Genomic DNA, 15,543 nt, shown 5'->3' with positions numbered 1-15,543 from the left:
TTTACTGATTTACTAACCTACTTTACTACCCATTTGCTACTCCCACGTGAGCAACTGGAGAAAAGTGTCCCCTGGGAGTTCGTCAAAGAAGGAGAAAATAGAGAAAATGAGGAAGCATTTTCTTTGGGGGTGCCAACTGTGTGCCACCAGCCTGTTGTAAGCTGGGTCCAGCACCTCCCTCCCCACCACGGGTCTCCAGGCGTGTAGGAGATGCAATTCCATCATGATGGAATTCAGGCAGCGGATCTTACGGCAATAATCTCCCAAGAGCACCCAGCAGGCTGCGTCTTTCTGTGTTTCTTCGTCAAAGCAGCCCTATTTTGGGAGACCACATCCTTCTGGGAACTGGGCAGACTTCTGCTAAACAGTCTGTGCCATGGCACAGCCGGAAAACACCCAGCTCATGTCCGTGCTGACGGCAGGCAGGCAACCCGGGGAGCCTCCACCCAGCTCCAGGACAGCCAACATCCCAGGGCAGGCAACGGGTTTCCCTGCTCAGGCCTCCAGTAGCTCCCAGCCCCAGAGCAAGGCACAAACACTGTGACAAGCCACGGCCACTCAGGAGGACTCTCCATCTTCCACACCTCCTAGTCTGGGCAGATCATACTACTTTAGTTTTTGCCTCCAGCTGCATTTTTTGCCTTATCCCACAGGGTGCAGGTGTTCATAGACTAATTTCCATTTCATAGACTAACATCTTTGAGCAGCACCTCATCAGCAGGAGAAAGCATTTAGCAGGTCAGGGATAGAGTGGGACAGAGAGGAAAAGGCCTCTCCCAACTTCTATTGTCTGCAGATAATCCTCTGATGCATATGGAACCAAGACTCTTGGCTTAATCATTTTTTTCATCTTTCGTGTGTGTGCCCACTGAGTCCAGCAGGGCTGCCAGCAGCCTGCAGTTTATTTTTAAAACACAAGAAAAGTCCAGTATATATAACAAACACTCTGGGTTTCTAGAGAAACATTCTGCAGAAACTAAAAAAAGGAGGTTGTTTTTTGGGTCAGCTTGGCCATGATCCACAGAGAACTGTGAGGTGAGTGACAGATTCTGACCTTGGTTTAGATAAATGCTGAGCAGGCACATTGCACACCAGCTGGGTCCTAAATTCAGGCTAGGAACAGGCATGGAAAGATCTCAGCTCCCCCAGCACTCCCTGCCTTGGCAGGTACCCCTGTATGGTGGCTGGGCAGCTGCTTGGAGTCCTGAGAGCTGGGACCTCACCTGGCTCAAGACACAGATGAAGCAACTCTGCTCAGAGCTGCCTGGCAAGGCTGAGCTCCATGATCCCCAGCACCACAGGCAGCTCAGCCTGCAAGGACTTCGTGAAAAGATATTGCACAGCTTCTTTAAGAGGATTTAGATGAGAACACCATCACCCCTGGCTGGGAGGCTGCAGGGGAGCAGTGCCAGGATGAAGGATGTGGCTCTCCCTCAAGGTGACAGTGCTCCTAACTGTGTCACTCCATCGGCAGGCTGGAGGATGTGACCCAGTTTTGGTGCCTGTTATGTGGCTCTCAGCGGTGCCCACAAGCTGGAGAAGCTAAATTTAGGAGCCAAAGAGGCACAGAGTTACACACCCAGCCAGGACTCACTCGGTTACGAGACGGCTGGAGAATCGATGCCACACGCGGTACCGCATCGCTGCAAAGCCGGGGTGGGAAGTGTTCCCAAGCCCCTCGGGATAAAACTGCCACTAAATGCTGTGTGAGGGAAGCAAAAAATAATAGTAATAATAAAAAAAAAGCACATCCTCGCTTTCTCCAGCATTGTAGGAAATGAAAACAGCTATTGCTGCCTGGTAGAGAGTCCAATTACGAATAATGTGTGTTCTCTCCCTGCACAAAGGATGAAAGGCATCAGAGCTGGTGGTGACATTTTAAGACCAAAGATGTAAGAGTGAATCCAAGCCTCGCTGCAAGCCCAGCTTTACCCCAACAGAGAAACACTTTCTGCAGTCAATTGCCTTGCAGCGTAGCTTGAAGCCCTGCTATTGATCTAGCATCTGTTATACACAGATAATCATCGCTGCTGTGCCCTGGCTTCTGCGACAGAATCCAACAGCACTTTCCAGAAGCTGGCTGAGGGCTGTTTGCTCACTCTCCCCCGCAGCTGCAGGTGGGCAGAGGTTTGTGGGGGAGCCCACGAAACTCTCGCAGGTTTGCAAAATTTGAAGGCCGAAAAAGACCATTAAATCACTCTGACTTGTTCATCTCCCACCCCTGCAAACTCCAGCTACCCGAGGTGTCCTCCCTACAAGGCTCTGCCTGCCCTTCCAGCCCCAGCCATTTCACACCCTGCAATTCCCTTTTCCCAGGGAGGTGCCAACACGCCGCCCTGCAGCCACCGCTCAGTCCTTCCCTTCTGTAAGACCAGTGAGAGCTGCTGAAATCCCTCCAGCATCAGGCATTTTTCTCCTGCCCCCAGGAGGTTTCTTGAAGTCTGGCTCATCGAGGTCTATATCCCAACAGCTCCCAAGCTCCTGGCTGCTTCCCAGCAGCGTGGGGAGGTTTTGGGCCAGGCACCTTCCTCCAAGTTTAGCAAGAAGTGGTCAGAGGTAGGTGAAACGGGGCTGCCAGCGCCTGCAAAACACCCCCTCACAGCCAGCTCCAGCACTTCTTATCCACTTGGCAGATTATTCCACTCTCCAAAGGAGAAAAGGATGGGAAATTAAAAATAAATGAACCAAGAGATACACATCCATCAGGAGCCAGGCGTTGTCAGCTCAGGTCCCTGTGCAACTACTTCTTTAATCAAAACCTCATGCAGTTTAAACACTTGACAGAAGTCTAGAACAGAGATCTGGTTACCCCAGAACAGGAAAAGCTGCAACTTTGAAATACAAAATCACACTTGTCTGATGGGGTCTATTTTCTTTAAAATCATGCTAAATTATGCTAAGCTTGTTTCTAACTGTGTTCCTGTGAGATGCATGAGTGTCTGGAGGGGGTCACAGGAGGTGATGAGAGGAGGCAGCTCTGGGGTGGTGGCTGAAGATGTGCCATTTCTAAATCAGGCCGTGACGCCAGCCATAAATTTTTAAGAGGCTCAAATCAAGAAAAAAGATTGCTGATGGATGCAGTCCCCACTTGAAACTCACTTGCGTGCTGACGGACGTCAGACTACCTGGCTCACAGCTATGCCACTTGCCTGTTTGCTACTTAGAGTGTCAGGAACCATCCAGCTTTCTAGAAACTCCTTGTGTGCCAAGGCTCAGCAAGCTCTTTAAAGCCTTCCGCCTGCAGGTTATCTGACTCTCCTGGCTCGAAAATGTTTGCCTCCAAGGAGTTGTTATTTAATACCTTCCTTAGTTACCAAGGGATGGGAAGTTTATCCCATCACTCTGTGGCTTTCCAAACACAGAAGGGATTTATTGGAGTTTCTACTGCTCTGACCTCATTAACATTTTATGGCACGGCTCCAGCGACGTGACCACTCTTTGCCAGGTGCTGCTCAACAGCCCCATGGCAGCTCAGGTCTCCTGAATATCCTTGGGAAATTTTAAGTAACTTTATCCCCAAAATGGCTCCTCTGCTGCCTTTCAAGACCTCACCAGCACCCTACCTTATGCAGGAGCACTGCTCCCAGCAGCTCCTTTCATAACAGCCACGATGGGTGGGAAAGCAGAGACAGCACAAGAAGGAGAGGAAAAAAACAGGAAAAAAGCAGAGAATAGTGTAGGAACACATCCAAGCTGTGCCATGGACAACATAACCTGGAGGCCATCCAGGAAAAGAGTGGGATTTTAATCGGCACGAAGCGGGGGAAGCAGAAGAGGGTGTGTGAGTCTGGGGTTTGGTGGGGAAATGCAGTGAGCAACCGTGGGGTGACATTCATGGTACCCCCCAGCACATGCCTGCAGGGAGGAGGGTGGAAACTGGGAGTCCTGAGGCCGGTTTTTGAGAGCTTTTCCTCCCTGTGAAGAACAGGAGGGAGCATCAGCACAGCCTGGCTGGAGTCCTGCACATGGCCCCATTTAGGCTCTATTCCTTTAAATTGCTCTCTTAACCAAAGTCCATAAAATGACTCAACAGGCAACAGGGTTTTCTCTGGAGCCACGCTCCACCTACAGCCTTTGGAGTTGGTGCTTCATCCCCAAACCCTGCCCCAAAGACACATGCCTGCTGCTTACCAGAGCCACAGATTTATTCAGAGGCGCTGCACGACAAGGACAACCCGGCGCCAAACTTTGCAAGAAGCAGACCTGGCTGGAGTTCAGCAGCAAGGGGAAATTAAGACACTGAACTAAATCAGTGCTTCCCCACCCGATTTCTACCCAAATCAGTAATTTCATGCACAGGAGGGGTTTTGATCAGGGTCCCAAATTACTTATTAAGCACAGAAAGCAGAGAGTGCTTGGCACTCCATGGAAATTCAGTCTTTGCACTAAAGCTCCTGCAAGTCCAAAGTAATTCAGATGCAGAAGTGATTTCAGCTGCTGGGAAGGAACTCAAATAGCAACAGACAAAGGGAGCCTGTGCAGGGATACAGAGAGAGAAAGAGAAGGGCAGCTGGCTAGGTGCAGGCACTGATCACATGGAAAAGAGGATGGGGAGGAGGTGAAGGAAGCAGGTCAGGAAAGATCTAGGGATGGCTGGGGCCATCCCTAACATGCACCCAATAGTGGGGGCTTGCTCAGGGCTGCAGATCCCACAGCTCCCCTGGAAGAGCTTTCCAGCAGTGCCTGGTGTGAGCCACACACTGGGACGGGCAGAGACTGACAAGACCAGGGAGCTCCTCAGGGGCCTGGGCAGGGCAAGCGAGGGATGGAGGCACACGGACTGTGAGAGCCACCAGCCCATTCCAGCCAGGGAAACATTCAGAGCCACGCTCACCTCCCCAGAGCTTTCCACCAACACACCAGCTCAGGTTGCTCCCTGTAAACCCAGGCAGAGATGCCTTCTGCTCCCAGGAGCAGGCCCTGCAGGTCTTGCTTGCAGTGCCACCTGCTGCCAGCGGCAATGTTCTTCAGACACTGGAAGGGGACAACAGCAAGGCAGAGCAATGAACTTCCTGCTGTTACATCAGCTTTCCCTGTCCTTTAACAGCAGCCAAACTCTTGATCCAAAAAGCAACGCTATTTCCCAAGCTGCGGGTGTCCCATGAGTCGCAGGCGTTGCAGCAGACGCTAATCAAGTACTTTTTTCTTTCCCTTTTATGCAGTTTCTCACTGGAGCTGGTCTCTCCCCCCCAGCCCGAGACCACATCCTGAATCTTCTTGTTCAGGGATTCTTTATGCTAAATGATGACTCCACAGTGGAAATAACGTGGCATATTCTAGTTGGCATTTCAGACACTGTGAGACTTTTTAATAACGAGTTGCATGAAAAATTAGGGAGGCTGCAACAAAGAGCTCCAACAGAGTTTTCCAAAGCGACTCACAGCCATGAGAGCCTTGCTTTTCCAAAGCCCAGCATGAGACAATCTCAAGAGCCACCACGCTCAGAGAGAGCTGAGTCCTCCCCCTCTGGAAAAATAAGGCCTTTTTAAGAAGACTTCCCCAGGGTGAGAGTCTCTGCGGGGAGGTTTGGCGGGTGGTTTCAGGAATCTTGGCTGATTTGACATCCCGTTCCCATGAGCACTCGAGGGAGAAGGTTTTGCCCCACTCTTTGCTGTGCTCCCCAGGGTACTGCAGGGTGGGAGTCATCTTGCAGCCCACCTGGGCCCCCTGCTTGGCACATTGGCTCTGCAATGTTCCAAAATGAGGCTGACAATGATTTCAGCTACTCTTCCAGGGAGGAGCAAACCACAGCAGTAAAGAGCAGCAGGGGCTCTTCCAGTCTTGGCTCCCAAAGCACTTTGGCACCCACAGAGACAACGAGCACCCCCCATGCACAGGTATCTCCCTCTCCTGCTGCTAGGTTTGCAGCTCTTTGGCAAGACTCTGCAGCACAATGGAGGGGGTATTTGTTCAAGTTAACTTTTGCCTGACTGTTTTTGCTTCCCACCACCCACACAACCAGCTGCCAATGTATTTCAAGAGGAAGCAGCAGGCAACACCTCCAGTGCTGCCCCTCATGCCACTCATGCTCAGTCCCAGTGGTGACAAGGGCCTGGCTGCTAGGGTGGGAGGTGGCTGAAGGATGGCTTTGATTGCTCTGTCCCCTCTCCTGAGCTCAGTTCCCAATTCCTTCTGCATCCTGCACTGGCTCCCACCTTCACCTCCTCTGGGACACCCGTCACAGCCAGCCCCAGGAGCTCTCCCAGCAGCGCAACTCCCTGCTCACCCACTTTCAGTGCCCAATAACTGAGCACCACTTGCTCCTTTGGCCCAGCAGTCCTCCCAAAAAGAGGCTGTCCTCCAAAGGAGGCACAAAGAAGATCTCCCTGTAGCTGGCAAAGGAAGGCTAAACATAATGGGGTGGCCCATGGGTGGGCGGCTCTTACCACGTTCCAGAAGAGCGGGTTGAAGGCGATGGAGAGGACAGCCACAAGGAAGCCAGAGTCAGTCATGTCCACGTAGCCAAAGAGCTGTGCCATGGCTGTCACATCCACCTGGGGGGGAGAGACAGTTACTGGGGGTGCAGATTCCTGCAGGGGCACTGGGCATTGCACCCAAATGTGGGACATTTCATCCCAAACCAAATACATCAGCTGCCCCGCAAGAGCGGACAAATCTTTTCACGGCCCCCAGCAACATGTTGCTATGACTTGCAAAGCCTTGTGCCAGGGTGCAAAGCCAAGAATAGGGATGGAATCTCCTCCAAACCATCTCACTCCACACTCCAGGGGCACTGGGCTCTCAGGGAGCCCCACAACTGCAGCAGGACACAGCCACTGCAAGGACACTGCTGCTGTGGGGATGAGCAACAGCCCTATGGGGCAGCTGCTAACCCAACTGTCTTCCCAAGACGTGGGAAAGGGAGCACCATTCCACAGCACCTCGCTGTCTCCAGGGATGAAGGACTGTCCCAGGGATGCTGGTCTGTGTGGGAACTGCAAGCAACAAACTGTGTCAGCCTCAAACTTGCCTTCCATAAAGTACAAGTGATACAAATTCCCTCCACAGAGAGGGGGGATGCATTTGCATTGGAAAAAGCTGCAAAAGACCTTCCTATCTTCCTTAATGACAACAAAACCCCTTAAATCTCCCTGCTTTTCTCCTTTTAAGAAAGATATATTTTTCCCAGGACATCTCCCTGACACTGTCAGCATTTTTACATGCAACAAGCCCTGCTGCTTCTCACCCCCCCTCTCCTCCAGTGGTATTTGGATGAAAACCAGCCTATGCCTCTTTTTTTTTTTTTTTTTTTTTGGCCAAACCTTTGACAACAAAAGACAAAACAGCCCAGCCCAAACCCTTCCCTCACTTGAATCAAAATCAAGACAACAAGGAGACATGGAAGGTTTTTTGCTTTCCAAACACAGCTGTGTTTGCAAGTCCTCTGGATGCCAGGGGACAGGAAAAGCTTAAAAAGGCAGCAGCTCCACCTCACCCACCCAGAAGGGAAATTGCCACTGGCTCCTCATGGGTTCTTTGAAGGACCGAGAGCTGCAGTGGGATTCATGGAGAGGGGCTGCTAAACCTGCCACAACCCATAGCCAGGAGCAAAAGCCCTGGGAATGGCTTCTGTGCCATACTGGGGGGATCTCATGGGGATCCACAGCTGCCTTCAAACCACCCCAGCTCCCCTGGCCTCCTCCACGTCTCTCTTTGGAACATAGGTGCTGAGATGGAAGGATGGGAAGAGCCCCCAGTGCCTGCTGCTGACCCACCTTGCCCTATTCCCACCCTCTCCTCATCCCCGAGCAGCCTGCTGCCACCAGACCTTGTCCCCTCAGACTGAGCACTGTGAAGCTGTAGCCTGGGCACCCAGACAGCCCTGGCGCCGGGGCAGAACTGTCTGGTCCCTCTTCAATTGCAAACCCGTGGGACCAGGACAGCTTCTTTCCTCTCATTTTGTACGGCGCTGAGCGCTCCGCCAGCACGGGCTGAACAAAAGCTTCTTGACCTACAAACTCCTGACTGGCAACATCACGAACACTGCACTCACCTTCTTTTCTCTTCCTCAACAACCAAATTCGCTGTTGCCAGCGGGAGGCAGATTGGCCTGTGCCCAGCCTGTGCTCTTAGGGATAAAGGGGGGGCCCATTAGGATGAGCTGTCTCTGCTGGGATAGCCACATAATGGGCACTGAACATTCAACTTTGCTCCCTCTTCCCCGATGGGTGGTAAGTAATGGCAATTGCTCCACATTTGCCTACGGACCCAAAGTCAGGGAGGGTGAGAGCTGCAGAGGCACCAGGGTGAGGGCTGCACAGGCTAATGGGGTGAGAGACACAGGCAATTTGGTGAGAGCTGCATGGGCACCGGGGCAAGAGCTGCTAAAGCACCTGGGTAGGAGCTGCAGGGGCACCCAGTCGGATACAAGGGCACTAGGGCAAGAGCTGCCCAGGAACCTGGGCACAAGCTGCGTGGGCACCTGGGCAAGAGCTTAATATACTCAAGTGAGAACTGCTGGTGCCACGGGGCGAGAGCTTAAGGACCCTGTGTGATGTGGCAGCAGCACCCACGGGATTCCTATGGGGTGGCAGCGCAGCCCTCACCACGTGGCCAGCACAGGCTGTCGTGGCCTGGGTGGGAACAGGGACTGGGGCAAGTGCAGCTCGCACACATGGTCCCAAGCACGCCCGGGGCTCTGCTGCACCTGCAGGCACGGTCCGGGGGGCTGTTACCCCATCTCTGCGGATGCCACCGGGCAGGGGAGTGGGGGGGCGGGGGGGGGGGGGGGGGGGGGGGGGTCTGCAACGCCCCGAGCCTCTCCCTTTCCCACCCTCACCCTTCCCAGCCCCTCCGGTACCTGGCCGAAATCCAGCCCGCCCAGCCCTTCGCAGCACTCCCGCGGGAAGGGCCGCTCCCCGCCTGCCGCCGCCGCCCGCCTCCCGCGGCCCGGCGCGGCCATGGCGCGGGGCCAAGGTCGGTCCCCGTAACCCCCCCCTTCCCCCCCTGCCCGGGGCCGGCCAAGCGCTCCGAGTCCCGCCTCCGCCGCCGGCAGCGGCAGAGCCCCGGAGCGGCGCCGTGCCGGAGCCCGAGCCCGAGCCCGAGCCCGGGCCGCTGGCGGCGGCGGAGGCGGGACCCGGAGCGCCGCGGCCTGGTCGGGCCTGGCGCCGCGGCCTGGTCGGGCCTGGCGGCGCGGCCTGCGGCTCCGGGGAAGCACTGACCTGGTGACGGGCCCGGCCGCCTCTGTCGCGGGCTGCGAGAGTTTGTGTCCGGCCGTGGCTGCTGGGAGGAGGGCAGAGCCCCTGTTCTACCGGTGCCTGGACTTCGACCCTAGCCCCGGTGAAGCAACCCCGAGGCGCGGGGTCGGGCCCCCCCCCTCCTCTCCCGCCTGCTTCTCCCCCCCAGCGTGTTCAGCCCTCGCAGCAGGGGCAGGGAATGCGTCCCAGTGCTTTCCTGCTACTGAAAAAAAAAAACAAAACCACAAAAAACCTATGAAAATTAAATATTACGTGCTAAATATTACTCCTTTCCAGGGCAAAATGTAAAGCCATCAAGCCTGGATGTATTTTAAGGACAGTTCATTGCAGCCTGCTCCCTTCAGCAGGTGCAATGTGTATTTTTATTGTTATTATTATTCCTACTAATATTAGTTCTTTTCAGTCCTCTCTGTGACGTTTCATGACCTGCAGTCCCGGACCTGCCTGTGTGTGGAAAATGAAGTAATATCATCTGAAGACCCTCAGCATGTACCATCCACTCTTGCAGACCCTACTTTGAGGGGAAACAAATGTTCTTGAAGAAGGAGTGTGATAGGAAGGAAGGCTTGTGAATGAGCTGCAAGTGTCCTTCCCAGAGCTCTCATAGGAGTGGAGAAGGGATGGGATGTCCAAGTGTCCATGACAAAAACGTGCATGAGTGATGGCTCACATGAAACCCTCCCTGGCAGAATGGAATCCTTTGTGTTCATCCTTCAGCAGACCCAGGGGATCCCAGCTGTGCCTCTTGGCCCCACAGGAAACTACCTTCCTTCAGTGCTGCTGCTCCAAACCCCTCGATGCAGCAGCGCATCCCCCCTCCCCATCTGTGGGGTCCGCTCCTGCGCTCGGGGTGCTCAGGACCCCATCCCACCTGGGCTCCACTCAGACAGTAGATTTAGATTAGACATTAGGAAGAAATTGTTTACAATGAGAAGCTGTGGCTGCCCCATCCCTGGCAGTGTTGAAGGGCAGGTTGGATGGGGCTTGGAGCAGCCTGGAATGGTGGGAGGTGTCCCTGCCCATGCAGGGGGTTGGATCTAGATAATCTTTAAGGTCCCTTCCAACCCAAACCAGTCTGGGATTCACAACACAAATTGCAGCAGTGGGATGATTTGGACTGAGGCGTGCAGGAAGGCACCGTGGGTGGGAGCAGTGTTCCCCACGGATCATCTCCAGCTGCTTCTGGCCTCTTCTCCCTGGTGCTGGATAATTTTGCTGTGCTGAGTGTGTAATTATCGCCTCTGTCATCTCCCGGGCTGGGGCACGGGAGCAGATGGGAGGATGTTTATTTTGTGAGTCCCACCAGCTGGGTGCTGGGGGCAGTGGGGAGGGCCAAGGGGACACGGTGAGGAAGGCAACGATGGCTGTGATCGGAGGGGAGGAAGTGTCCCCCTGGGGACGGAATTAGTGAGGAGAAACTTTCTCCAAGCCATCCTCTGTGCTGCAAGGGGATGGCATTCCAGTGCTGCCAGCACTGCCAGCTGGGAAAGGACAAGGATGCTGTGGCACGGTTGGAAGAGGAATGGGTCTGGCCAAGGGACAGAGGGAAGGATGGAGGGTGAGGGGTGCAGGGGGGTGAGGTTTTCTCGCTGGCTTCTTGCTCAAGACCAGCAGAGCTGGACGGTCATGGACATCACTCTCCTGTCACTCCACAATGGGGGGCACCCAGTGAAGGCATGTGCTGCAGGGTCCAGTGCCCTGCCACCAGCTCAGCAGTGTTTGGGGCAGCGAATCACGCTGGAGATGCCATTGCCATTCCCACTGCCAATTTCCCTGTCTGGGAAACATTTTCCATGCAAGAGGGATGTTTGCAGCAGCAGGGCCCCTCCACACCGGCCTCCATCCTGCCTCAGAAACATCCCAGCAGCTGTGAAGAAGACAAAGAAGGCTTTCTGCAGGACTGGGTTTTTCTTTGTGTCCCCATCCCTCCCCTTCTCCCCCTGGCATGCCTTTTATCCAGCTCTCTGTTTCCGAGCACCGAGCTCAGGAAGAGGCCGTTGCCCTCGGCTTTCCCAAGTCCTTTCTCAGCTTGAAGGTCCCCCCAGCGCCCTTTGAAATCCCACCACTGCCCCGAGAGGTCACAGATGAATATGGAGCTGCAGATGCCTGCGTGGGCAGGAGGCAGTGATGAGCTGCCCTGTCGGAGGGAGGACCAGGAGCTGCTTGGCAGCCGTTAACGGCTCCCAGGGCCCGTGTGGCCGCTGTTCCTTTCCTGGCATCTGCTGCAGTGGCCCTGGAGGGTTGTTCCATGCGTTGGACACGCTCATCGTGTGCAGCTCAGCAGTGTGTGTGTGTGTCAGACCCGTGAGGGATGCTCACTGCCTGCCAGTTAGCCAGACGCTGCGGCTCAGCAAGCAGCAGGTTGCTCAGGAGTGTTTCAAAAAAAAACCAACAAGGAGACCCAGGGGACTCCCAGTGTGTGGAGATCTAGGGCAGGGAGTGCTGTTTGGTGCAAAATTGTGCAAAATTGCAGGTACTCCTCTGTCCTCCATCAGATAACGTGTTGTCACCAGCCATGCAATCCAGACCTGCAATCCTAGTGGAAATCCTCTGGTGTTTGTGCTGGAGGTTAGCTCTGTTTATATTCTGATGAATGATTTACTTGAGTAATTGGCACACAGCTCCCCTATTACAGATCATAAAGAATTAATCACAAGATTTTCAGTGCTCCCCTATCAATTTTATTAGGCTTGATTGAATGCTGTGGATGGGGAACATATGGTATGTGGGGCAGATTCTGCTCCCCTTTACACCCTGGTTAATGTGGGACTTGCTGGGCTCTTGATCCCTGTAAATCCAGAGAGGCAGCTGCTCCTTTCCTGCTTTCCATGCCCAACTGCTCCTTGCATTCCCTTAATTTCCCAGAAAGCAACCAAGATCAACACCTTGTACCTAAATTCTCCCAAAGCCTGAGATGCTCTCAAACTGAAAGTCAGGCTGGGAAGAGGACACTTTGCTTCCAGCTCCCCCATATATTGGCAGGAGCCAGAAACTGGAGCCACGTGCTTGAGAGCTTGAAATCTGCCCCTGGAGCAGCTGTCAAACCACAGCCCTGGCAAAGGGGCTGTGTCACAGTGCGGGAGGATTGTCACCATTGAAAGGATGCCTGCGTTGGTGCTGGGGTGTCCTGCCAGGCAGGTTTGCCCACGGGAGATGCTTTCCTAAAAGAAAGAATTAGCACCAAGAAATCCTAACACCCACAGGTGTGGGATAACACATCCCTGCCCCGAAACAGCAGGATAATGTGATTCCCTGTGATTCCCTCCTTAAAAGCCATGTCCCCTGCATGGCTCCCCTCACACAGAGAGCCAGGAAAACCTCCAGAATTTCCACGTGGAAGACTGACAGTCCTTCCCTTGCGTTTTTGCCTGTGGGTGTTGTTACTGTTCTAGCCTGTGTGCAGAGTCGTGCTGCAGGGAAGGGGCCCTGCTCCAGCTCGTGGGCGATGCTCACCCCTGGTGAAGCTGCTCCTGCTCTGCTCCCAGTCACTACACCAGTATCTCAATAGGTATTTTGAGGAGGGAACGAGAACTTTGGGTGTAGACAGAGCTACTTGCATAAGCATGGCTTATCCTGAACCAGGCTTGCAGAGCAACTGGTCCAGCACAGCTACAACCCACGTCCCCATCTGCTGCCTTGAGCAGCTGCATTGAAGGGCACTGAGAAGTTATTGCCAGTAACTCTTGGCAGGAGCCAGGGAGGAAAACCTCCCTCTGGGGAGAGCTGATCTTGGAGGAGGGGGGGGGAGGGGGCAGGCAAATCAGAAACGCAGCAGAGGACAGAGCAGAATCTGTGCTCTGATTGCCTGTGGCTGCCTCTTCCCCTCCCTGCCGGTGCTGCCTGCACCCAAACAGGCTCTACAAGGTCTTGTCATGTCCATGCTTCTGGGCAAACATCCCTGGTGAGCACCCCAGGCCCTGGGATGACTCCAAGCACACCTGACACGGGCAGCCTGGAGCTGGGGAGCAGCCCCACAGGTCTCACCCGGGTGCTCTGCCCTGGCAAGAGCCACAGCTGGCTTTGCTTTAACCCAGGGCATCGTGTCCTCGTCACGCAGTGGTGCCGAGAGCCGTGGAGGGAGGGGACACACACAGCGGCACAAAAGTGCAGCTTTACAACCCTCAGCTACTTCCAGGGAGCTCTGGTGCCCCACACATGGGAGCTGCGTGGAAGGAGCAGGCTCCTTCCCAAGGAAGCTGCGCTGCCGGAGGAGCTTCCCAGCATCTGCGCCCTGAGCCCAGCAGAGACATGATTTGGGGAAGGATCCACAGCAGCTTCCTGCTCCCTGCGGCCACATTCATCACCAGCATGTCTCTAATGAAGCAGAGGCTTTACTTTGCTGGGATCAATGAATCCACCGATCGTGACCTGTCTGCTAAGTGGGAAATCAGGTCCCTCCCTCCCTCACCTCGTCAGAGCTGGGCTCCAGCAGCAGGCTCTGTCCCCGGGGCACGTCGTGATGCTTAATTGCAAAGCCCGTGTCTGATGAGAGAGCAGCAGCCAGGGCGGGCAGCAGCCCTTGCTGCAACAGCCCAGCTCCTCACCCAGCCTGGGAGATGGCTGCAAGGACAGAGGGCATTTCGGGGCTCCAGGAGGGTGGAAATTCCCCCAGCTTTCTCTACTCCAAAAGATCCTGACTCTGCACAGCTGGCTGGACGGTTTATTACCCGTCTGCTCTCCTCCAAAGCCCTAAATCCCCCAAACCCTTTAAATCCCTCCAAAGATCCTTTCATAGGGATGGATGCTTTAAGAGAAGCGAAAGCTGCCAAAGCAGGAGGCAGCTGGAAACTGCTACCACATCCCCTGGCCACAAGCATGTCCCACTCCTCAGGGGGGAAATGGCCCCCATTGCCCCCTGGATCCATCCAAGGGGGCTGGGCAGCTTCTCCTAGTGCTGCCTGCACCTCCCGGTCCTCTCTGCACCCACAAACCACCCTGCCCACCCCCAGAACCTTTGCCTGTATGGTGCCAGCTGCAGAGGCCTGAACCAGCCTCCAAACAACTTCCCTGCACATCATCAGCCCAGGAATGAGCAGCATTGCTCCAGACAAAGGTAATGAGAGGGTCCCCATTAGCCAAGCAGCCCTGTTTCGGATGCTGAGCCATCACCTATTGTTTGCCACAGCAGGGATGAAGCAGGGAGCCACAGAATAGTTTTTTTGCTAGTTTTAGTTGGAAAAGACCTTTAAGATCATCAAGTCCAACTGTCAGGGCACTCAGCATCACCTCCATTGCCATCTCTCATCCCTCTGTCTGCTAGTGGCTGCCTTTTCCCAGGCAATCAGCCTTGCTCCTTGGTGTGATCCCCAGGAGGGCTGTGAAGAGGAAAAAGCCCTCACTGAGGACTTGGCTGGCGGCAAAGCCTGGTGGTGGGGCTGCTTCATGCCATGCTTGACAGCCAGGTGCTCAGTGCTGCAGAGAGCTGAGCTCAGAGCTCATTTGGGGCATCAGCCCTTCCCTCAGTAGTCCCTAAAAGCTGCAGGGATGTGTTCTGCCTCCGGGCTTAACCCACCCAGGGAGCCCCTGGGGAAGGGCTGACTTGCAAATCTCAGACACAAACACATGCTCACAGGGGCCAGGGAAGAGGATTCCATGGGGGCAGGTAGGTTTATCCCCAGGAACCACAGAGCCAGCTATAAATACCTCCTCAGAGCATCACTCCCCCTCCTCTTTGATGTTTTGCTGTTATTTACTTCAAACCCACTTCTGCTGCAGTTATTTTTATCTTCTCTTTTTTCTCTTCTGCTTTTTTGGCTGTTTACGAGCTGTATCACAGAAGCATCTCAGGAGGAAGATGGAAAGAAAGTCAGGAACCCTGGGAAGAAGACTGGGGACCCTGGGACAGCAGAGTGCCCATGTCCAGCAAGCTTCTGGCATCAAATTTGCCCTGGGATGGAGTGGGGGTTGGAACTGGATGATCTTTAAGGTCCCTCCCAACCCAAACCATCCTGTGATTCTATGGTATTGAAAGCTATAGAGGTGAAGAAACCCATCAGAACCTTTTCCACCTTCTCCCTGGTGCATCCCAGGGGCTTTCTGTTCCACTTTCATCCAACATCCTCTGCCGGGATGAACTAGTCCTGCTCAGCTGCAGCCCAGTTCCAAGTGCTTCCAGCTCCCAGCAAGGCAGCTCCTTGAGCCATCCCTCAATCAGCACCTTGTCCTGGTGAGACTAATGCAGTGAGATGACCAGAAGTGCCCCCCACCACAGGGATGGGGCTGATGGGGCTCACGGAGTTTCCTGCTGCTCTCCAGCCGTCAGCATTTGTTGAATTTGCAGGAAATTGGTCTCCCTGTGATGCCAAAGCCCTGCCAGAGCCGAGAGCAAGCAGGCAGGCAGCTCAGG

General features: G+C 54.5%; 1 protein-coding gene across 3 annotated transcripts in view; it reads right to left on the bottom strand.

The window, feature by feature from the left end:
* The window catches only part of PEMT (phosphatidylethanolamine N-methyltransferase), a 41,483-nt gene extending 32,205 nt beyond the window's left edge, over window positions 1–9,278 (bottom strand). The window contains exons 1-2 of one of the 3 annotated variants that reach the window (XM_051632088.1): window positions 9,162–9,278; window positions 6,387–6,494 (exon numbers count right to left, since the gene is read on the bottom strand). In XM_051632088.1, coding sequence (XP_051488048.1) covers window positions 6,387–6,479 — 93 coding nt within the window. In that variant the 5' untranslated portion in view covers window positions 6,480–6,494; window positions 9,162–9,278. Of the gene's footprint in view, window positions 1–6,386; window positions 6,495–8,800; window positions 8,914–9,161 lie in introns of those variants that run through there. The other 2 variants (XM_051632087.1, XM_051632086.1) reach the window with 2 other exon arrangements.
* Between the last annotated feature and the right edge of the window lie 6,265 nt (window positions 9,279–15,543).

This window comes from Apus apus, chromosome 14 (assembly GCF_020740795.1).
Source record: "Apus apus isolate bApuApu2 chromosome 14, bApuApu2.pri.cur, whole genome shotgun sequence".
Lineage (NCBI taxonomy): Eukaryota > Metazoa > Chordata > Aves > Apodiformes > Apodidae > Apus > Apus apus.
Note: the sequence above shows the minus strand (reverse complement) of the source record. Positions and strands in the feature narration are given on the sequence as shown.